This window comes from Podarcis pityusensis (genome assembly GCF_964106645.2).
Source record: "Podarcis pityusensis genome assembly, chromosome: 4".
Taxonomy (NCBI): domain Eukaryota; kingdom Metazoa; phylum Chordata; class Lepidosauria; order Squamata; family Lacertidae; genus Podarcis; species Podarcis pityusensis.
Window position 1 is genome coordinate 85,426,119 of NC_138027.1, and position 24,494 is coordinate 85,450,612.

Below are 24,494 nucleotides of genomic sequence, written 5' to 3' on the forward strand. Positions count from 1 at the left end.
GCAATCTACTTAAAAGAAGGCCTAAGAAGATATCATGGTTTAATAGAATGTTACTTTCAACATATCATGCTACACTTATACAATTTGCAGTGAACACAACAACAACATTTCTTAACAAAAGGAAAGAAAAATTGAAAACTTGCTCTGTCTTGCTTTCAGTTTTTAGACTGGGGAACTCCAGATTTTTAAAACTTCTATTTATTACTAGCAAGGAATGCCAACTGATTAAAGATTCTCAAATCGATTTGCTGTCAAGCTCTTCAGCCAATTAAATCTAAGTCAATCACTGACATTTTGTAATGTACAGAAAGGACTCTGAAGTTCTTGGAAAAGTACATTTTCCTTAAGTACAAGGCAGAATAAATTGCAATAAATAAAAGATACTATTCCACATTAAAACGACAGCATCCATAATATTCCCCAGATGTAGTAGGATGCCAAACAGCTTCTGAAATGAACATCTTCAAGATTCATCTATTCCAATCAAAGATCAAGATACAGTGGTACCTCGGGTTAAGTACTTAATTCATTCCGGAGGTCCGTTCTTAACCTGAAACTGTTCTTAACCTGAGGTACCACTTTAGCTAATGGGGCCTCCTGCTGCTGCTGCGCCGCCATAGCACGATTCCTGTTCTCATCCTGAAGAAAAGTTTTTAACCCAAGGTACTATTTCTGGGTTAGCAGAGTCTGTAACCTGAAGTGTCTGTAACCCAAGGTACCACTGTATATTGGCACAGAGTTCACCCTCATGTCTATCAACTGCTTTTGGTTCTTATTTTTAGAAGGAGAGAAAGTGTTCCATGAAAACTTTGCTAGCTATCGATAAATCTTATGGGAAAAGTTATCCTTCAAGGAGTTCTATCAGTTTTGGCTCATTGAAAAGGAAAATGGCACATCTATATAAGCCCAGCCATTGACATGCCCTTCAAGTGCCCCATCTGACTTTTGTTGTCAACATCACGGGTTAGTTGAGGGGCAAATTTTAATCAGCCACTGATACTCAAATTGAATAATCACACTGATTAAAATCGATTAAAGCTTGCAGTCCTAATTACACATAACCCACTATGGGTACTCCCAATCCCGACGCGAAATAACCTTGGAGAGAATGTGCACCCTTAAAAAGAAGAAGAACAACATCAGATTCATGTTTCTGCCTGGTAAGGGACATGGACAACTGTATACAAATGGTCAAGTACACTGGCTGGCAGTGCAAACTAGGGCAGACGACAAGGAAAAGAAATAGGTCAGGAAAAAAATCCCCATGTACACACTGTCCTCTGCCACAGATCCCTCTACTTTAGGCTGTAGTTCAGTTATAGAATTCCTGTTTTGCACACAGAAAGTCCAGGTACAATCCTCAGCATCTTCAGTTTCAAGTAACTCAGATACCTGGTAGGTCTGTAAAAGGCCTTTGACTGATAGGCCAAAAGGTCACTAGCAATCAGTGTGGACAATACAGTCGTACCTTGGAAGTTGAACGGAATCCGTTCTGGAAGTCCGTTTGACGTCCAAAACGTTCAGAAACCAAAGCACTGCTTCGGATTGGCTGCAGAAAGCTCCTGCAGCCAATCAGAAGCCGCGGAAGCCCCGTCTGACGTTCGGCTTCCAAAAATAGTTCGCGAATTGGAACTGTCACTTCCGGGTTTGCAGCGTTCTGGAGCCAAAACGTTCGAGAACTAAGCCATTCGAAGATCCAAGGTACGACTGTATTGGTTTGCTTCTAGTCTCCATAAAAACCTTTTTTAGGTGCCTTCAGATCCTCACCTCATTTTTGGGTTAGCCAATAATCACTCTCTCTATTTTTATATCAATCTTTCTTACTGTGGATTGGTCTGATGATGGGTTGGGAGAGGAATTTAGAACTTTTTAACATACCAGAATAAACCAAACTTCATGCAAAGTATTTTGTGTTTGTTCAGTTTTGTTGTAAATATTTTACAGTACAGCTTTCAATTTTAAAAAGGAATTAAAAACAAACAAACCTAGAACTAAGACTCCACACGAAACATATGCCAAAAGCTCTTTCCATGATTAAGTTTCTCTGTGACCATCAAATGCAATCCCAAATTAAAAGAACCTAAAGTGATTTTAAAAGAGATTCTGCATGTCATCAGGATTCCAGAGAAACAGAAGGGCATAAACATGGGGAAGCCATTGTTCTTGCATCTCCTTGTTGCCTGAACTGGGATGTTCACAGCTGATACAAGGGAGCATAATGAGACATAAGGGAAGAGATAGCCTCCAAGGTCATGCAAAGATCATGTCACACAAGATGCAGAGGCAAATCCAGGTCTCCCACTGAATATGCCAGCAATTACAGTCCACCTTGAGACATGTACCTGTATGACATACATGTTGGTGCACATGCATTTCTGAGAACCTATCGATGTCATTAAATGCCTCCTATTTTTAGGTATACATCAAAACATGTAATGTGTGAAACGGTCCTTTTGGACTTCAGTGCTGTGAAATGAATTTCACTGTGCCCAGGGGTAACTGTCAAGGCATAAGGGAAGCTCCGTTTAAGCATCACGAGAATGCAACACTGTGGAATAGCATTATGGTTGCAAAGGCAAGAGCGAGAGATGATGCCACTCTGACAACACACAAGGTATAAGCAAGGCAGCTGCACAAAGTGCTCTTCGGATACTACTGCTAAACACCATCAAACCACCAAGGCAAAACCCTTGTCAATGCTGTGAATCCTTAGCATCCCAGAGACGCAGGTCTTGTCAACCATCATTATCTCAAGTCTTATCCCTGTCCCCTATGTGGACAGTCAACAAGAACCAAAACAAGCAGAGGCCAGTTCAGATGGAAATAAATTAAACTGTGTATCTGTATATAATTCCTTTATGACAGCAATAAGATTATCTGGAAAGGGGAAGACTGACTGAAGGAACCACAAATGTGGTTGCTTAGTAACAAAGCACACATTCCCTCTTCCAGTCTCATCCAGAAATAATATATTACAAGTATTTTTATACTACTCCTCAATTAATTTCCCAGGGCAGTTTACAAAAAGAAGAAAAGAATTAAACTGTAAGCAACAAATGGTAAAAGCAGTGTTAAAGACAGTGGGATTGAAATTGTCTTACAACCATGGAAGATAAAAAAAAAAAAAGGTCTCTGCCTGGTGCTGAAAGTGCAATTAGGCACCAGGTGGGTCTCTCTGGGAAGTGTTCCACAATTGGGGTGCCAACACAAAGAAGGCCCTTTCTCTCATCAGCCCCTGACTCAGCTTAGGTGGCAGAGACACCTGAAGGAGTCATTTCACAATGCAGATCTTTATTTACAGAAAGGTACATAGGGAGAGGGTACAGAAAGTACCCAAGGGCAGTGATGTTTCCTTAGCACCTCCCATGTGGTTCCATCTAAAGTAGTTCACATGCTGGCATGAAGTCAGCTGTGAGGCTGCAAAAGCAGAACCCAGTCAGCCCGTGTGCAAACAGGAGTGGGAAGATTGAAAAGAAGGGGATTCCTTGGCCACTGGGTCATCTGGATGCAAGCAAGTGGGTTGAGGACAATCAGATTTCCAGAACTGCATAATGCACATTTGCTGGAAGGCAATCTATAGGGATCTGAGCTAGAGCCACATAAGGGCTCTGGAAGTAAGATGAGATATAAATGCATTGATCAGTTAATTTAAATGATAGCTATGCTTCTACCACTTCTCTAGAAGATTCACAACTAAAAGCTCCCAAGAGCTTTATATAGTACTATTCCAAATGGTACAGAAGTCCTTCCCCCCTACAACAAATGCAGTAGACTCAATGTGCACCTGTGGCTTGTGTAGGGTGCCTCTCAGCATGTGCACAGTTCCTTTGCAATGGAGAACAATGCCCCCCCCCAAGGCTGATGGCACAGTGATCCTGGGCATGTTTTATTTGGGAAGAGATTACTTCTGCGCCTGTCTAATATTGATCCTGCATCTCACCCTCAGGGTGGTTGTGGCCCAACAGATGGTTCATTGCATTAGAAATGATCTAGACATGACAGGCGACCCATTCAACTGAAGGAAGAGAAAATCTGCAGCTCTGCTCTGTGCTGGCTATCGATATGCATGGTCTCCCACATACCATGTAGCCTTATGGAATGTAGCTGCAAATTACTATCAGCCATTGCATGCTCCTTATGGACTGTAGCTGCAAATTACTATCAGCCATTGCATGCTCCTTATGGAATGTAGCTGCAAATTACTACCAGCCATTGCATGCTCCGTTTACTAAGAGGCTGCACATGTATTTGCATTCACCGTTCATGCATGTAAAAATGCAGCCAATACCTTCCAAAATTCTGTTGTCTGTTTCATTCTCTTTCCTATACTTCAAATTCCTCTGCAGTGAGATGCATGTAGTTTATCAAAAGCCCAGTAGAGTTAAGACTATGTAGTTTAGCTAGGAGGGGGAAACTCTTCCAAATGATCTATAGGGCAGGGGTTGCCCGCTCCAAGATGAGGTGAAGCAGGGTGTCTCCTGACCTTCAAGGAATGGGAAGCAAGTGCCTTTTATCCCTTGCCACTGCTGCCAGAACACATCATGATTTAGGAGCCCACAAGGGCTTTCTTGACTTCATGGAATATTTGACCAACGACCAGCATCTCAACCTTTGGCCACAGTGTGAAAAAGTCCCCAAACAAATTTTGTATTGCCTCCCATAGCCTCAAGCATGGTTCTTTTCAATGCTGAGTCAATTCGCACATTCAGCTGTGAGTCATCAGGTGTTGAGCAATCAAGTGATAAGAAAGCAGCTGATGTAAACATATCTGTGAAGCGGCCCAAATAGACCATACCATGTCTTATTTTGGTTGCACCTGAAAATATGTGATCAAGGCAAAAGGAAAAAGAGGGCCACTGCCATGGGACCAAATAGGTCATGTAACTCCTGATCTTGGAGCTTCACTTCTTATTAATTTAGAATGATTGGGTCATGGAGAGTGGGGTGGCATGTCACATATTCTTTAGCATTTTCTCCTTTGTTGACTCAGTTGAGATCTGGGGTATCAGCTGCAACTTAGATCCAGGTTTTCAGCCAGGGGTGTGTGTGTGTGTGTGTGTGTGTGTGTATACAGCCTGTTGTGTGTGTACACACACACACACAGAGAGTGAGCTTAAGTCCAGAGGGCCTTCTTGGTAGCTGGATTCTTTAGTTCCCTTCCATAACTTTCCCCTCGTCTCATCCGTTTTCAAAAACAATTCACTTAGCTTGTACTACCATATTTACACAAATCTAATGCGCACCTCAAACCTTGAAACCCAAAGGGTTTGGTTTGCCGGCACAATCAAATCTAATAATGCACTCCCTGATTTTCGCGACGTTAATTTGGTCAAAAAAGTGCGCATTGCATTTGAGCAAATACGGTAGATAGTGTGCATACCTTTATGAGCTTCCATGGTAGGAAGGCAGCAGTTGCACTCTGGATCTGTAAAGACACTGTGCATTGTTCAGCTGCAAGGTCTGATCATGGGAGCCAGAAAAGGGTGTGTTTCAGTCAATTCAAAACCTAAAACACCTGGGTACCTGTCAAGAGGCTGGAAAGCCAAATGGCACCCCCTCCAACTAATTAACATGAGGCACAATCTACCAGGGGGGGAAACAACCACCCCTCCTCCAAAATGAACCGCCAGGCTCTTGCGAACCCATCCTCTCACTTCAACGGGACACACTGTATTGTGCCCAATAGCTCAGCTTTGATTCCCCACCTCCCACCCTGCTTAAAAACACCAGGTATCTTCCAACTGAGGCAAATACCACACCTTGGTGACCAAGGCCTCTTTTGAATGGCACCCCCTACCTTAGCTGCGCACCCCTCCCCTGCCCATATTGAGGAACCCTAATAAATGCTCCGCGATCCCCTACCCGCCCCCCGCCGCTGGGTCGAGACCCGACCTTTCGCGGAGTTAAACGGTTCCAGATGAGAAGCAAGGCTGGCTGCTCCTCCCCACGTCTGTCCGTCCCGTCCGTCCATCCCCGGCGCTCCCTCGGCTTCCTTTGTGCGCAGCCAGCTCTGCCTAGACGCACCGCCCGGCCGTCAATAGAGAAAGGCGAGCCGGATGATTCTTATTCTTATATACAAAGGGGTAGGTGAGGCGATCTGAATCACACAAACACAAACATTTCAAAGCCCCCCCCCTCCCCAAGACGAAAGATCGCATTTGAAGCCTGGGGAGGGACTGGGGGTGGGGGCGCTGGCCCACCAGAGATACTGCAAAGCGAGAAGGGGGCGGGGAGAGCGAGAGAAGTCAGAAGAGGAGCCCTTCGCCCCAGCAACTTCCAAATCGGATCGAGGAGACAAAAGGCAACTTCGGGAAGTAGCGGCGTGCAAAACCGGAGCGGGGGCGTGTGCCATAAAGACGGGGGGGGGGGAGAGAAAGAGACCGCAAAACACAGCACACAAACATACACACACCTCTCAGCCTGGTCCAAGCGGATTTCCAGGGCTGGCGCCTCACCCCCGCAAGAAGCGTCTCCGGCGGCGGACGAACATAAAAAGGGCCGCTTCTCCTCCTCGCCGGAGCGGCCCCCCGCGCCCGGACTCGGGAGCCGCCGCCCCCTCAGCCCCGCAAGCGCCCACGCGCCCGCCCCCTCCAACCCCTCTCCCCCATTGTTTGCTCCGAGGTCCGCGCGCCGCCCCTGCTCACCGTGCGCGGCGCTCCTCCTGGGGCTCTCTGGCTGTGGTGGCGCAGGACGAGTCGGCTTGGGGCCGCCGAAGGGTCCGAGCCATTAAAGGCTCCGGGAGGCGGTGTGGTGGCGAGGAGGAGGGGGAAGGCAAGGGGAGCAGCGGCGGCGGAGGCGAGCGGGCGACGGGAACGAGGGCGCCATGGCTCTCCAGCTTCGCTCGCCTTTTTGCGCGCGGGGAAAGGGAGGCCAAAGGGTCAGGGGACAGGAGCCCCGCCGACCCAGGAGCGGGAAGCGAGCGCTGCTGCTGCTGCTGCTGCTCCTACCGCCGCCGCCTTCTGTTTCCCCTCCCACTCCCACTCCGGCCCCCGCCTCGGGGAAAGGCGCGGCGGCGAAGAGCCCCCTCCAGCGTCCAGTCCTGCCCCTGCTGCACAGGCGGCCCCCGCCCCCGCCGCCTTTCTTCTTCTCCTCACGCGGAATCAGCGCAGCCCGCGCGCGCAAAGCGCCCCCCAACCCACCCAAGACTCACCCTCCGAAGGCGGGAGGAGCCTTTTTCCCGCCTTCTCGCCAAGGGTCAACTCATGCAAGTCTCTCGGACGCTGCCCGAAGAGGCGCGGCGTGGCAGAATCCACAAGCCTCCGAAGGTCTCGAGGCGGCGGCGGCGGCGGCGCGGGGTTCAAGCCGAGCCACGAGGCTCAGTACCTGTGAGGGGTACCACCAACTGCAATAAAATATCGGGTGGGGGGCGGCCAGGTAAGCCCCGCCCCACACAATCGATCACATGACGTGGCATACAAACACGCTATTCGAATGGAAACGCCCAGCAACTTTTTTTGGGGGGGGGGGTCCCATAAATATTTTATTTTGAGGGGGAGAGGAGCCAGAAAGGACGTCAGCCCCTGGGAATTGGCTTCTATAGTACCTGCCTTGCAAAAAATAAAAAAATCCAGGTTCCTTTCAAACCATTCTTGTCTCCAGGACATAGGTGCCAACTCCCCGGGGGCCACAGCACCCACAAAATTCCCCATGAAGGTTCCCACAAATTTTGGTGCCAGGGCCATGCACACTATGGCACCCACAGTCACGGGGCCAAGTTGGCACGCCTACTCCAGAGAAATCAGATTCACCACTATCCGGAGACCTGAACCATTGTCCCTTTCCCACAGTTCTCTATTACTTACATCTTATGATAGCAAAATATAGAATGTGTGCAGCATTGAATCATAGAATTGGAAGGGACTCTATGGTCATCTAGTCCAACCCCCTGTAATGCAGGATCTCAGTTAAAGCATCTATGACAGATGACCATCCAATCTCTGCTTAAAAACCTCCAAAGAAGGAGAGCCCACAACCTCCTGAGGGAGACCATTGCACCGTCAAACACCTCTTGCTTTCATAAAAAAAAATTCCTGGATGTGTACTTTGCACATGGTTGTTGTGTTCACCATTTCCCCGGCTCTAATGACTTACAAAAATGATGCTACAGTACTTGCAACAGCCTGCATGTCACCTATGGCATTGTCTTTTTCTTCACTATGTACTACTTAATACATATTCAATATGTACTACTGCTGATGCAAGCCAATGATCGTGTTACTTGCGGCCAGTATCTATGGGAAGGAGGCTGCTGGATTTTGTAATTTATTTACAAATATGCAGGTTGAGCATAGGTGGAGGCACCAGCAAACTTCACATTATTATTCAGACTGTCATGATATTCAACTGAGCTTTACTCAGATTAGACCCATTGAGCTAATACAGATATAGTCTTTAATTTCAATTGGTCCACTTTGTTGACTACAACCCTATGTTTCCTTCAGCCAACTTAGCTCCCAGGAGGAATGCTACTTGAATATCACCAGTTACCAACATTCTGTTGTCTGAGATGTTGACTGGGTCAGTCCCATGCTGGTAGGCAGCCCCATTAACAGAAATCTGATAAGAAATCTATAACAACGTACTCCTCCTTTGTAGAGAAATCAGCAAAGAGATGTGCAACCCAAAACCCTATAAAGGTATACGGATGGCCACTAGGATAGACAAAAAAACCAACAACCACGGAGGATAGTTATATCAGTAGCTAAGACCCATGTGAACTAAATAGAATCTCCATATCTAGATACGCCAACCAACAGCAGGGGTGGTCTATTGCCTCCATGCCTTGCTTGTGGTCTTCCTGAATTCATCTCACCAGCCACTGTTGGGAACCAACTTTTTGACCTGGTGCACAAGCATTTTTTCTTAGTTTTACATTATGCTTGCCTAGGCTGGTTATTGAATTTACACAATGGGACCGTGTAAGATTGCAAGCCTGTCCTTGTACTTTATGTGTGGGGCAATCCTAGACATATCCCCCTCTCCCCATATATATGTCCCACTGTGTTTGATGGGGCTTACTCCCAGGTAAGTGTGCACAGGGTTGCAGTCTTTATATGGCTGAAGTGAATGGCCAGCTTCATGGGAGCATTCATATTTTCCGAAACTGGATGTAAAATTTTGTACAGTGGTACTTTGGGTTACATACGCTTCAGGTTACAGACTCCGCTAACCCAGAAATAGTACCTCGGGTTAAGAACTTTGCTTCAGGATGAGAACAGAAATCGTGCTCTGGCGGCGCGGCAGCAGCGGGAGGCCCCATTAGCTAAAGTGGTGCTTCAGGTTAAGAACAGTTTCAGGTTAAGAACGGACCTCCAGAACGAATGAAGTTCTTAACCCAAAGTACCACTGTATCCATGTTTTTCTTCCTGTTGGATGGAAGGAAGCTGGGCCTGTTTCTCTCACTTTTGATTTATATTTTCTCTATGGTCAAATGTGTGTCTCAAGAGCCAAGGAGAAATAATATTATTGGTAAGTTAAGAACAGGCAGGGTGTGGTCCCAGGAGGTCTGGAAACCTCAATCACCTCCCCATTTTTCTTTTACCCTCCCCCCCCCCACTTTGCTTACACAGTGTCCTGAACCCCAGACCTACCTAGCCAAGCCAAGGTCCATCAACATGGGCAGTTGAGCAAAAACAGCACCTTAGCTCTGCTTCCCCTTTGTACTTTGCCTGCTGATTGCAGCATCTGGGCTTGATGTTGCAGGTGACCCTCACCTGTTCCAAGCCTACTCCAGCTGAGGAATCACAAACCTCCTCCCAGAGCACTATACCAACCATCACCTGCCATCTTAATTTGCCCAGAAGCAATCTCCTCCATCAGAGCACTGGTGGGAAGGAGAGAGAGTTGTGGGCATTTCTGTAGCTGCAGGAATGTCTCAGAGAGGAATATCAACAAAATCGAGGGCCCCTTCCAGGGAGCATAAAATAGCCCCTGGGCTACAAAAGCCAAACCAAAAAAGTCAACCAGTGGCTGCTGTTATCCAAGGGAAAACAAATGGATCAGAAGCTTGCATGAAACACAGACAATAAAAAGAAAAGAAAAAAACTGGATTACACTGTAGGTAGAAAAAGAAGAATGTTTCATGGTGGCTTTTGTTTTGTTTTTGCTACTAACCCCGCACCTTTTTCTATTTTAATTAAAAGCTTCAAAACTACTGAATAGAGCTACTGTAGTTATTTAATTAGCCATTACACCGTTATTCTTCTAAGCTAGAGGCTGATGCTCCTGACTCCATTTCTAATCAGGAGACAAGTGGGATGCTTTAAAAATTAAATAAAGGTGTTTTGATGTCTAGTCTGCTACACCTTGAAATTCAGAACCTATAACAATATTTCGATGTAGATACCAACAAATTTTCAGTGGGAAGATTTTGCATTACAAAATATAGACTATAAATGATTAACCTGATGATGGTTGTTGTTATGATATTTGCACAACTGTGATGCCACCACCAAATTTGCCTGCAGGTATCGTATCATACCCTCCAGACTTTTGTGTTGGCATCAATTGCTGAGTAGTTTCTGCAAATTCATGGATGTCTACTGGCTAAAATATGGATTTCCCCTGTACAAAATCCAGAAAATGAACTATTCCTCCATGTAAGTCTGTCACTTAGTAGAAAACTGCCAACAAATTTGTTTTCTGGAGTCTTGACGCCCAGCTGCAATAAATTAACCTTTGCTATGTAATCCCAGCTGGTGAGCTGTGGCAGTGTTCACTGTGGTTGTGTGCCTCTTCCCAAACCCACCCTGTTTTTGTGTTTTCTTCCTTTGCATTCCTTTCCCCTCTTGGTTAAGCTTGTATCGGATTCATCAGCAAATCTCCAGACCTGGTATATAAGCACAGGGCTGCTCAGCCTGTTAGTCGAACTTAATCTGAACTGAAATACATTTCAGTTATCATTTACTAGTCCCATTGACTTAAATGGGAAATGAATTCAACTCAATGACCTGTATATGCAGACAGAGAAACTGCCATTTCATGTCAGCAAAGATGGATGATGATACAGGAAAACTCAACAAATGTGAATAAAATAATACCGACTACTGTGATCTTAATTTATTATCTGCATTCTGTATTAAGACACATTTAAAAAATTGCATGACATTAAAAATGCACATTTATGTTTAAAAAAATGGTTAGAAATTGTGAGCGTCTCCTCCATTCTCTTTGGTTCTGCTCTTGAGTTTTCTCATTCTACCCTGCGGTCCTCTAAAACACATGCCTCTTCCTAGGTTCTTTCAACTTCTATGTTTCCTGCATTTGTCCATCTTTCTACTCAGTCCCTCTAATACCACCGCAGCCCAGAGTATGAAAGCTAAAGGTTCTTCTGTGACATCAGAGCAGCTTATCCAATCAGTGCTAGTGTGTCACCCCCCCCACACAAATGCTTTAGCAAAACCACCTTCTCTACAAGGCTGCAACCCCCTTCCTCTCCTCACAATATATTTTGCTCCTCTAGTAATCTATGCTTTTCTTCATAAGCTTGACTGCTGAACAGCAGGACATGGTCACGCACTGCTTTGAGCTTGAGCAGATAAGGACTAGATTTGCCAGGAGGGGTGTACATCCACTCAATCATCCCTTAAGCATCTGTCTGAATTGCAGAGGTTCCAAAGGAGCGGAAAAGGATGGATGGGGAGGTTAATGGTCTCATTATTTCTGCTGTTGGCTGGTAACCTATTTCTGCCCCTCATTATGTTCTCCCTACTACAACCCACAGAGTGGGGAAGTGTATCAAAATAGCTGTAATGCACATTGCAAGGATGGTTAGGAAGGGAATCCAAAAGTTGCATGGCCAGAGCATCCTTGCAACGGCATCAACGATTTAAAGAATGCGCCTCTTGCAAGTTAAAATGTACATGTTATACACACCAAGTAATTGAAAGGAACCATGGCCCATAGTCATGAGTGCTGTTAGAAGAAAATGCAGTGGATTTCAGTCTGTAAACAAGGAGGACTGATGCAAAAAAAGAGAAAAGTACTAGGCAATTCTTAAAGTGGGTAGCTGTTAGGCAGACCTGTAGCTACAATGGGACTAGCCAGGGTTTTTCGGCCCTGGGTGAAACTTCCAGAGAGGCCCCATTGAGACTCCCAGCCTATGTGTGTGTGTGTGCAAATGTGTTTGGAGGGGGTTGCCAAACTGGGTCTTTGACCCAAGTGAAATAAAGCCTAGTTTCGCCCCTGCTTTAAGGAATTCAGGAGGCCCAAGTTTCATAAAAGTGGCTGTGGAAGAGCAGTTGTGCCTCAGAGATCAGTTGCTTGCCTAGCAGAGAGCAGTATGCCTATAAAAGTCCAATTAGGTAAACACCATTGGTCTGCTGTCTCCTGCCTCCCATTATTTGTATTATTTTATGCACTGTGACTTGTTTTTTGTTTTATAGTTTAGAAACCATTTATTGTAATTGTTAAGAGTGAATTTCTGTGCAATTATTATTTGCTGACATTAAATTTTATTGTGTACCATTATATTTGAACGGATTATTGAATATTAATTTATTTGATATAAGTTGCTTATTATAAAGTTATGTTTTTATGATGGCATTTTTGTGTTGGATCAGATTGTTATAAGGTGTGCAATCTTTGCTGTTTCTTCAACTTCACTGAAACAAATGAATGGTATGTATCCCTCTGATGCAAGGTTAAGAGGAAAGAGAAGAAATGGATAAACCCGTATCATTTTAATCTGTTTTCCTTCTCTCTAATTTTAAAAGCTCCAGCCTTCAACTGGGCTTGTGTCCCATGAGGAAATAAGAGTCCAGTATACTCCTCCAAAGAAAGACATAACTGTAGAAAGATTAAATTTTTAACTTTCCCACTTAAGGAGACAGAGGGTTAACCCACCCACCCACCCAAGAATGGAATCATAAGCATGTTTACTCACGCGTAAGTCCCCCTTCAATGGGGCTTACTCCTTCATAATAGTGTTTCGGAATTGCATTCCACACAGTACATGGAATTAATCAACACAAGAGCTCAGAATAGTAATTAGGTTCAGGTTTGGGGTTTAATTGTTTTATATTTATTTATATATGGATAAGGTCCAGAAATGCCTGTTTTCCAGAGCTTTGGAATTCTGGAGTCTGAATGCTGGCTGAACCATGCTATGGAGAGCCACTGCCTACTGATGTCAGCAACACACTTTTTCAAAGTTTCCTGTACAGTTTTGCAACCTTAAAATGCCTGTGAAATTATTTTATCAGGTGAAGGACACACACAGTGCAAGCCAGTACTTTTTTTTTTAAGGATCTATACTCAAGACCAAAGCATCTGCTTTCTCCTTCTGTCAGCCCACGTCGGTAGCAAACCTCACTTCTCCAAAGCAGAGGCAGGATGCTCATAATGTCCTCACAGTAGAAGAGGAAGCTGTTTTTCAAAACACACACACACACACACACACACACACACACACACACACACACAAAAAAAACCCTGAGTATTTCCAGACTGCAATTCACATTGGGAGGGAAACTTATCAAGACACCACCCGACACTTCACTAATTCAAGCCTTTGGCCGATTAATATCCTACTTCCTTTTATATGGGTCTGTGGGAAGTTGGGGGTATTGTTTTGCTGTTTTGCTTTACTTATTTGGATGTTTTCATCCTCTATTTTATGCTGTGAACCGCCCTGAAATCTTCTGGTGATGAGTGGTGGTGTAAAGGTAAAGGTAAAGGGACCCCTGACCATTAGGTCCAGTCGTGGCTGACTCTGGGGTTGCGGTGCTCATCTCGCTTTATTGGCCGAGGGAGCTGGTGTACAGCTTCCGGGTCATGTGGCCAGCATGACTAAGCCGCTTCTGGCGAACCAGAGCAGAGCATGGAAACGCCGTTTACCTTCCCGCCGGAGCGGTACCTATTTATCTGCTTGCACTTTGATGTGCTTTCGAACTGCTAGGTGGGCAGGAGCAGGGACTGAGCAACGGAAGCTCACCACGTCACGGGGATTCGAACCGCCGACCTTCTGATCGGCAAGTCCTAGGCTCTGTGGTTTAACCCACAGCGCCACCCGCGTCCCTGAATGGCGGTATATAAATATAGTAAATAAGTGAAATAAACTTTAGATTCCACCTTCTGAAAAGTTTCCCCTTTCAGAGCCAGAGAAAGATGTTTTCGAAATGGTAAAGTGAAGAACGTTTCCCCCAGCCAGAATTCATGGTAACTCAGTTCCGGCCCCTCTCAGGTGGGCACCACTGCCATTTTAAGAGAACAAAGGAGGCGTTCATGGTGAGTTCTGGCCCCCCTTTTTCTAGAAAAATAGCACTGGTAAGGTGATACTGCTTTCTTCCTCCTCCTCCTCTCAGCAGTGTAGCGAATGGACTTTCTATTGTCAGGGATGATGGACATGTGTTTTTCCCACAAGACAGAGCCCAGCTGCTGTACTTTACCTCCAAAATGCAGTTATCTGTGCTTATAGGCAAAGGTAAAGAAACAAGGTATACTTGCTGACAAAACTGGAATGAACTAGGCCAGTTCCCATTCCTGCCAACTGCAAATTTTGATATAGCTGCACCCCATTTTCGCCCCCTTCATGCTACAGGGTGAAGACATGTTGGTAGAAATCATCTGTGGAAGAAATATTCTCAAAAAAGATAATTATTCCTTTACAAAATTCCTGTTTTCCATATCTGATCACAGCTGCCTATGCATGCTCCTATTTAAGGTGTACCTTTCTAAAATTGCCTCCCTCTAGTGGCAAGAAAAGATACAACGGAAACGTCTTTAATTTCAACAGTTTTTAAGACTAGTACAATTTCACAAGGAATTTCACAGCTGGATATTTTCCAGGTATTGCTCATTAACCATCCATTTATCACACAGACTGTTTTGAAAACATGTGCTAGGATGGCCTATTTTTATTGATCAGAATAGACTTTGGAAGAAAAAAAGAGCTTCAAAATCAGAAATGATTACCATTATATGGAACATACAGCATTATGAACATGGATATTTGGATCAGAGAATGCTTCAGTGAAATAGTCTCCTCACATTATTCAGTCCTTGTATATATTGGGTCAGGCTTATTTGTGTTGTGTTTTGAGCAATTCAAGGTGTTTCACTTGGTGTTCCATATAAACCAAAATTGGGAAAAGGTGCTTCACCGTGAATTTTTGAAGAAACCATGATAAGTTATAAAACACACAAAAAGCAGGACAGCACCATGACACTTCCTTGTGAACCTATAGCAGACAGATTTTCAAGACTCCAGATTATGCTCCAAGTAGACAGCATAGAATATTAAAATGCTTTGTTGTGCACCAATATTTTTGCAGTGAGATTTAAGTGCAATATTAAAGAACAGGGTTCAAATATAATATGGCAATTTCTGCAACCTTTTCCCATATAAGTTTGGGTATTCATTTTTGGTGAAAGAAAATCATAATGCTGAAGCAAGCCATAGCTATGATATTCTTGCTTCTTGTGTAGTCCCAAAATTTAAGATGACACACAGTGCTTATCACGTTGGTACTTTGTGCCATAAATAATCAATTCATTTTCCTCTCCATAACTTAATCTTAATCTGCAGCAGCATTTGAGCAGAAGTATGGATATAAAGATTTCTGTATGGTGTAAAATACAGACTGTTAAAACAAAAAATCCACTGTTGTAGCCAAAGCTTAGCAGCACTGTCTATTCCAGAGAGGAATGAATGAGAGGTGGGTTGAACCACCCAAAGCTCAGTATTTTATGTGTTTACACAGATAGGAAATAGCTCAATTCTGGAAGTTTTAGTGACATTACAATGCAATCTGCATGGCTCCATGAAGGAGCTGACATGAAGGCAAATAGCAGATATTGCATATATATACCACGTGGCAACAGCCTGAAGAAACTATGCAGGAGAGATGCTCAAAATGAACAATTATTTAAAAATCTAGTCCAAAACAGAAGATGGAGGTGGAACTTGTTTCTTTTGTTAGAAATAAGCCTTTTCCTTCCTCAAAAGCACAGGGATTAAATAGAAACCTTTGTCTTTCATCATGGTACCAGATGATTAACCATGAACTAGAAAAGTCCATTCTTCAGGCCTTGACAAAAACAAGTACTGTGATTTTTTTTAACTTAAAATATATTGTGGCATGAGTTTTTGTAGGTCAGACACAAGATCTAGACACACCTTCTTGATTCTATGTTACTGTAGTCCCTTTATGTAGTGTTTCAACTTTTCAGTTGTCAAAGTCAGATTGAATTCATTTACAGTGTAATCATATGTGTGCTTACTTAGAAGTAAGTCCTAGTGGTTTTGAGTCAAGCATAGCTCTTTCCTGTTCCTTGGGACACCATAGAACAAAATCAAATACTTAAACACTGAAGATCTCATATTAAAAAGGCCCATAATGAAGCACTACGCAGAACAGTACTTAAGTCACATCCCCCCTTTCAAAAGATGTTACCAATTTCATTTTTAAATGAGGCTTTGTATGTGTGCCGATTTACAAAGACTGGGCAATTCTATTCAGCGACCATTCTGTTGCTAAAATGCACATCTCAGAAAATATGGAATCAGGTCAAAACAAGCAAACAAAAAGACATATGGAGAACATGAAAGTACCCTAAGAAGTGGATTCTTAAATCTCTACACATGGAGATACGAAGACTGAAAAAACATGATTACAGACCAAGCATTCTGAGCGCGACATGTTGTACTTGGAAAAGTAAACAATTATTTCCACTGAAGGCAAACAAGAGACCACACAGCACTGGACTTTTACACAAGCTTTGATTGTATTTCAATGTCATTTATTGAAGGAGTGGATGAGATACTGTCAGACATGCCAAAGACACTTCACATTCAAGGGCTGAGAGCTCAATGGCCTTCTTCATTGAGTCGCTACACAAGCCTGTTTCAGAGAACTGAATGCGATATCGATGAAGTCTTCATGCTCGATGTTGCCGTCAGTTTATAGTCTCTTAATCTACTTGGTTTGGTGGGCAGAAGGGTGTTTTCTACCCTACAAAAATACTCACACTCCAATACATGTTAACACTAGAGGGTAAAAATGCCTGTAATCTGTTATAATGGGTGTCTACTGAATACCTGGTCTTAAAAGCTGTCTTAATTAAGTTTATGCTTAATGGAAATTCAACTTGTTTCCCTTTCACCATCATGTGGTTGGTTCATACCATTAGAAAAATACTCTTCAGTGCTACTGCAGGTTTTACAGGGAGCTCCTTCAGTGCTGATGGGTAGAAATTCATTGCAACACCATTTGAAACCGTTTCTTCCTGCTGCCACTGCTTGTAGGTTGCAGAATGGCCTACATGCACTACAGTTTTCTCTCTTAAAAACAAAACAAAGAAACCTAAACCGAAGGGTAAATGTTTATTTGGAGTTTTCTTGTGGATGATAATTAAGGCCCTTTACGCAGAGTTCAGGAGCTCCTGTATGGCTGCCTGCTGTTCTGCATTGAGCTGAGATATGCATTCTGTCCACAAACCTCCAGAAGTCTACAGAATGAAGGAAAAATAGTGGGTAAGTTAAACATGCATATTAATAGGTACCCAATAGGAGCTTTAGAAGACACCCTTGCACACAAAATCTTTCCCACTCTTAAAAACCTTCTACTTCATCTTGCTAAGTGTGCTCAGGTGTGTGGAGGTAAGACAATATTAAAAAGTTTAAAATGAGTGGACTGGAACACAACAGGTAAAAAGTACTCAATACAGCTAAAATAATAAGCATTGCTAACATTCTTTTAGAGATTCACGTTCTTCTGGAACAGGAACAGAAGCAGAGGCTCTCTAGAAGATGTTACTGGATTTCAGATTCCATTAATCCCAGCCAGCATGCCCAGTAATTAAGGAGCATGTGAGTTGGAATTCAACAACATCTGGAGGGCCACAGATTCCCCATCTCTGTTCTAGAGAAAGTATATGGTGATTCTTAGACACAAGACTGGGAAGACAAGGAATAAATTAACCAGGGTAAGAAGGACAAAACCACAGCAAAAACGTGGCAAGCTACTTTCCAGAACCTCCCTTTCCTTTGGTTTTTTTCTGAATCGCAAGATCTGAAATTTTATTCATCTTGTTTATCTTCTCCCAGCAGAGTAGATTATGCTTTATAACTCTACTAAGACGTGTGCATTCCTTCTACTATTTGCTGCGTGTAAATTGTGTTTATATGCCACACAAATCTGAGTAAGCTCTGGGCCACTGGACAGTGGCTATCTTTCAAAATGAAATGTCTTCCAGTCAGAGATACTGCCACTTTTGAGGGAAATGTTACAATTCTGACAAGTGACAAATTCAGCCTGATTTGCATGTCATGGTAAGCCGCCATATGGCTTACCATGACAGCTTGCCATCTGCTTAGCTCCTCTCTGAACTTTTTAGGTTAGTGCAGAACAGCAGCTAAGTCAAGGTTTGGCTTAGCATATCATCCCAGTTTACAATTGTGGTTATTATTATTATTAATTATCCACCTTTCACTCTTAGGGTCCCTTGGCAAGGTCACAACATTAAAACACAATATTCAAGAGAGTTTAAAACAATTTAGTCACAAAAATAAGGTGGGTTTTAAAATTTCACCCCTCAAATATCGAATGGCAAGGTAAAGAAGTGTGTCAATAATAATAATAATAATAATATACCCTGCCCATCTGACTGGGTTTCCCCAACCACTCTGGGCAGCTCCCAAGAGAATATTAAAACATGATAAAATATCAAACATTAAAAGCTTCCCTAAACAGGGCTGCCTTCAGATGTCTTCTAAAAGTCAGATAGTTGTTTATTTCTTTGACATCTGATGGGAGGGCGTTCCACAGGGAGGGTGCCACTACCAAGAAGGCCCTCTGCCTGGTTCCCTGTAACTTCGCTTCTTGGAGTGAGGAAACCGGCTGAAGGCCCTTGGAGCTGGACCTCAGTGTCTGGGCTGGACGATGGGGGTGGAGACATTCCTTTAGGTATACTGGGCCAAGGCTGTTTAGGGCTTTAAAGGTCAGCACCAACACTTTGAATTGTGCTTGGAAATGTAAGAGCTCTTTGTTAAGATCTCTCCTCTTAAACCATGACCTATAACCACAGGAGAAACCCTGACATACTTGCTCTACTGGAGAGGAGCAAAGCACCTGTGGTCTCCTTGAGAGCTCACACATTTGTGCTAAGCCAGGGTTTGGAGTGGCGAGATGTGAAAATGCAGACATGAAAATATTAATTTGCATTTACCTGCACTTGCCGAACTACGTTAGCGAGTCGTTTGGTGCATGGATCTCCACGCTTCATAGCTTCGTTCATTTCACCATCCGCAATTATACTGAATATTTTGGGCAGATTAGAATTGTTGGGGCCCAAAACAATGGGATGATTACTGTTGGGAATGCAAAAGAAAATTAAAATTAGCTAGCATGAACAATAAAGGTTTCTAGGCACATAACACAACAGCTTTAATGTAGAGTATTATATTAAAATTCCAGGTTGCCATTGTTGGTGTCCTAAATATTTTCTGTTCTTCCCTCCTTTTTCTGCTTCTGTCTTATTTTCTAGCACACCCTGGAATCTCCCTAATTTGCCCTTCCTTTTTTCCTGGCAACCAGAAAGCATCTTTTCTGTGGTGGGCTCATCTGAGGTCAGGTACTCCCTAGGAGTTATTTTCTGCAGATGCTGCAACGCAGTAAATGCAGGTGGATGTTATTTTCTAAACATTTTCAGGATTTTGATCTCTGGATGAAGGAAATTAACTAATCTAAACTGGGTTAACTACTCTAAATTTCATCCACCTTATTAGGACTACCAAAACCGTGCAATAAATGTGCAATAAACATTTGAGGCAGGTTTGTTCCCTTTGATATCCAGCAACACATTAAACTATCACTCTACAGATGTTCCATAAGGATCTACCATGTTGTACTAATATTGATTACACTACACATGCATACAACATAAATTCAAGATAACAGATATATGTAATATGTTGTGTGTGGAATTATTAACCTGGCCTGGTAACAGGGTCAAATGTGTTATTTGGCAGCTATTTGTTGCTTATTTTTTTAACAGTAACTTTATGTGAAGCCTCTCTAGGAAACTCTTTTCTGCTGTACATTTTTAAACTTTAAAAAGGTGTCAACGTTAACATACAATTATTGTGTTATCATGGGCCAAACAAAGACATGAGTGGAACTTTCATCCCTTTATTTTGCAACTGTGGCACTGAGGAAGTTAATCCTTTTCCTTATGGGTACACCATGGCAGTTATTTGCCAAATAGAAAGAGAGGTGGGCAGTATAATTATTAATCTCCATTGCCTCGATTTGTTTAATTAAAAGTATGTGTGTTCACTTTTTTTTAAAAAAAGTTTGAGATAATACATGAGGGTTAAAACTGCAGACACTATATCAAGGGTTGTTTCATTTTCACATTTGAGGAGGACAGTCGTACCTTGGTTCTCAAATGGCTTAGTTGCCGAACAAATTGGCTCCCGAATGCCACAAACCCGGAAGTAAGTGTTCTGGAAGCTGAACGCCCGGCGCGGCTTCTGCTTGAGTGCAGGAAGCTCCTGCAGCCAATTGGAAGCTGCGCTTTGGTTTTCGAACCGTTTTGGGAGTTGAATAGACTCCCGTAACGGATTACGTTTGAGAACCAAGGTACCGCTGTACATGGTAACGGAAATAAAATCTAAAAATGTAATGCCTAAAAATATAAATCATGGCCAAATGTTACACTTCACGCACACACATGTAGAAATCAGTCTTAACCTTTATGGCTCAAGCAGCATTTTCTTCTTACCTCTCTATTAGGTCACACAAATAATTGAAAGTATGAACAGCTTCTTCTTTGTCTTCATGCAGTGGCAGCCATGATAACCAATGAGGCAGCACTTCTTCAACATTTATACAGTCAGGCTTAAACTTCATGATCTTCCCAACTGCTGAAATGCAGTTTTCTGTTGCGTTGATATTTTCTTTGGTTTTGGCATCTGCTGATTGAATAACTCTCACCAGCAATGGAAGGGCCTCTGGCAATGCCAATATTTTTTGGTGGGAAAAAAACAGACACTGCATTATATATTTGAATTTTTTGGCAAAATTACACTTTCAAGTAGAGCTGTCAAATTGGCAGCCTACAGGCCTGAACAGAAGGTTACATATGCAAAAGATAAAATGTGCCAGATAAATAGCATGTAAGATACCTGTGCAGAAAGGCCGATAATTGTCCCCGCCAAATTGTGCCATGACACCAATACCATATGCAGCTGCTTGTCTAACCTCTGGGCTGTTGTCACATATTGACTGTAGCATTGGTCTCAAGAAGTATTCTGCATATTTGAATGAGGATGGGCTGCAGTGTTCTATGACATCATCAAAAATGCATAAACCCCACTGCCTGTCTGGCCATGGCCTATGTGGGCACTGTAAAGGAGAAAAAAACCACATAAGCAGCATTCCTTCCACCTGTTTGAAGGTTGTCCCTTGTCCTCCCACCTCATTACATCTAGAACTTCTTTAGAAACCCAGATTGCCCTAGATTCCTAACCTACCAATATGGTATGCCCAGCCCTAAAGCCTTGAAGAGGTTTCATATACATAATTACATATACATATTACGGGGTCCATCACCCTACATCAGTTAGAGAATTAATTGCTTCTTGAGAAAAACTAAAGTACCATCTCACTGTAAATATGCCAGCACTATTTACAAAACAAAAGCCTATCTTCACTGCTCCAAGTTACTCTTTACCCTTAATATTTTCCTATTCCTCCAATATTCCTCTTGTTGCAGTGTTTATGTCTCTGTGCAAATGCATATACCAGCATTACATTTAGTGTCAAGGGAAAAGCTGCACAGAATTATAGCCAATAAGCTATTGAAATAATTTCTTATAAATGTTGTACCTAAGCATCATTGTACAAGGAGACTTCCCTGACCCATCCTCCCATAGCTGACAATATTAATTTGAGGGTCCTCTGTGCCATTCTAAATAAGCCTTGAGGAGCTCCAGAATACTTACAATTAAGTTGACAATTTGTGGTAGTAGCTGTTCAAACCATGGTAACACCTTTGACTTGTAGCTGCTGAATATCGAGTGCAAAATATCTGACACTTTAGTCAGAATGTAGACATCACTGTCGTGCTGATAAAGGGGGGAAAAGCAATGGAATCAGTATCTACCATTTTGGATGATGTTGAATGATGGATCTTAACATTTTTTACAATTTCAGGGAGGTATGCAATGCTGTCTGCCCACTTACACAATGGGACTTCTGCAGCTCCACAGGGTCCCCCTTCCCCCAAATATCTGCTTGAAGGTTTATCTACTTGATGGAGCAGATTAGGGGGCTGTAGGGGGAGGCGAGGAAGAAGCCCTGTTGCATGGCCACATGCCTGCTCATGCTATGTTGGCTCTTACCATCAGACTAGAACTAACTTGTATTTTCCTAGCAATGACATCTTATGGAAATGGCAGGGAGAAGAGAATATTCTAGGCTAAAAGGTATTATATCACTCATTTTATCTAGGTCAGTGTTAGGTTTTTCTTCTTCTCTCCCACCCTCAACAGACCCTGTTTTTCACAATTAGCACTATTTGCTATAGCCCTTTTCCCCACTCACACAGCTACTTCCTATAGCCAGCCATCTACATTTTCCTACACTGAAGCCCAAGATGTTTGATTTCCTTGCTTCCACAAGGGGTCGCTGAGCTTCTACAAATGCTTAAACTGCAATACAGTAAGCTGCACTCCAAAGAAGAATGGTAATTGGTATAATCTTGCCAAATGGGAAGGAAGATCTTGCTACACATCATGTACAATTGTGAAAATGTGTCATCTGTATTCACCCTTCCTCCTCTCACATTAAAATAACTGCCATTTCCTAGGTCCAATTCTTTTCAATCCCAGTGCATGGCTGGGAGGTGAAGAATACATCTATTGTAACCAACAATATGCATAGTCATGAACCATCCAGGACCTGAAATTCAGTCACTGCTTATATAGTAATACTAATACTTTAGAATTGACTGCTTTGATTCCGATACCCACTGCTAATAAGAGCAGTTAGGCTTTCAATGAGCAAATAAAAGTATTTGCATCAGTTTGTCCAAACATGAGAAGAATTTAAACTACAGCTGAATATTAATCCTGCAGAATGCTTGCCCAAAATGTGACTAAGTATCCTTTGAAATTAGCTGAATGTCCATCCAATGAACATCAGTGAAGGCTTGACCAATGTAAAGGAAGGCTGATGGTACTTCTCCTGGTTTTTTAAGATTTGTGACTCGAACCTAGCCCTTCCAGTATAGACAGTCCCTCATCCATCAGAAGAAAATGGGGGAAAGGGGAACAGCCCTGAGAAAGAAAAGGCCAGGACAGCTCCAACCAGCAGCTTTACATTGGAAACCAATGAAATGAAGAAAAAGAAAACAGCCAAATGGATATTCACTTGGGAATTTCTTTCAGAGACCACTCTGTAAGATGGTTTAGACTCCTAGCAAAGTTGTTTATTATTTTGCATTTACACACTAGTGTGCTAACATTTTGAAATACTAAAAAACTGATCAAGACTGCATCTAACACCTGCTTTGGAAGAACTCACCTGGAAAACACTGGGTTAAGTCTGCCCCCCCCCCATTAGGTAAAGGTAAAGGGACCCCTGACCCCTGGTCCAGTCGTGGCTGACTCTGGCGTTGCGGCGCTCATCTTGCTTTATTGGCTGAGGGAGCCGGCATACAGCTTCTGGGTCATGTGGCCAGCATGACTAAGTCGCTTCTGGCGAACCAGAGCAGTGCACGGAAACACCATTTACCTTCCCGCCAGAGAGGTACCTATTTATCTACTTGCACTTTGACATGCTTTCGAACTGCTAGGTTGGCAGGAGCAGGGACTGAGCAACGGGAGCTCACCCCGTCGTGGGGATTCGAACTGCCGACCTTCTGATCGGCAATCCTAGGCTCTGTGGTTTAACCCACAGCGCCACCCGCGTCCCATCCCCCCATTACATAACCCCAATCCCAGTTCAGCTAAGAAATCTGTAGAACCACCGATTGAGGCAGAACAGCACAAGCTGCCCCCTCACCCAAAAGCAGTGCCATTACTGTACCCTTTCACGACAACTCCCTGGGCCACGGAAAACAAAGACCCAACAAGTGCTTTTTGGAAGGGAATAAATGTACCTTGACAAAATCAAGGCAAGCATTATGAAGGAGAGCCCTGCAGATATTGTGCACAGACTTGGAAATAAATATCATGGTTGGACAGTGCTCTCGAAGCTACCAGCATGAGTTTGACCAAACTGCGGGAGGCAGTGGAAGACAGGAGTGCCTGGCATGCTCTGGTCCATGGGGTCACGAAGAGTCGGACTAAACAACAACAACAACAGCAACAACAGGCACCTGTAATTCATGCCTTAATCCACCATGATAAAGATATCAACGTTTCTGTCATATTAATCCACAACCGGAAAGTAATTCAGTACAGTGGTGCCTCGCAAGACGAAATTAATCCGTTCCGCGAGTGTCTTCGTCTAGCGGTTTTTTCGTCTTGCGAAGCAACCCTATTAGCG

General features: G+C 43.3%; 2 protein-coding genes and 1 long non-coding RNA gene across 9 annotated transcripts in view; 1 reads left to right on the forward strand and 2 right to left on the reverse strand.

The window, feature by feature from the left end:
* The window catches only part of FARP1 (FERM, ARH/RhoGEF and pleckstrin domain protein 1), a 188,656-nt gene extending 181,637 nt beyond the window's left edge, over window positions 1-7,019 (reverse strand). For 3 of the 6 annotated variants that reach the window (XM_081002981.1, XM_081002980.1, XM_081002979.1), the window contains exon 1: window positions 6,645-7,019. The gene's annotated coding sequence lies outside the window, so the exon portion shown is untranslated. Of the gene's footprint in view, window positions 1-5,892; window positions 5,999-6,412; window positions 6,550-6,644 lie in introns of those variants that run through there. The other 3 variants (XM_081002976.1, XM_081002977.1, XM_081002978.1) reach the window with 3 other exon arrangements.
* The window catches only part of LOC308475980, a 1,233,414-nt gene that overhangs the window by 145,412 nt on the left and 1,063,508 nt on the right, over window positions 1-24,494 (forward strand). The gene's annotated exons all lie outside the window — the stretch shown is intronic.
* The window catches only part of IPO5 (importin 5), a 42,359-nt gene continuing 34,583 nt past the window's right edge, over window positions 16,719-24,494 (reverse strand). For both annotated transcript variants that reach the window (XM_081002973.1, XM_081002974.1), the window contains exons 22-26: window positions 21,947-22,069; window positions 21,128-21,347; window positions 20,725-20,953; window positions 19,168-19,309; window positions 16,719-17,448 (exon numbers count right to left, since the gene is read on the reverse strand). In XM_081002973.1, the coding sequence (XP_080859099.1) occupies window positions 17,362-17,448; window positions 19,168-19,309; window positions 20,725-20,953; window positions 21,128-21,347; window positions 21,947-22,069 (801 nt within the window). In that variant the 3' untranslated portion in view covers window positions 16,719-17,361. The remainder of the gene's footprint in view (window positions 17,449-19,167; window positions 19,310-20,724; window positions 20,954-21,127; window positions 21,348-21,946; window positions 22,070-24,494) is intronic.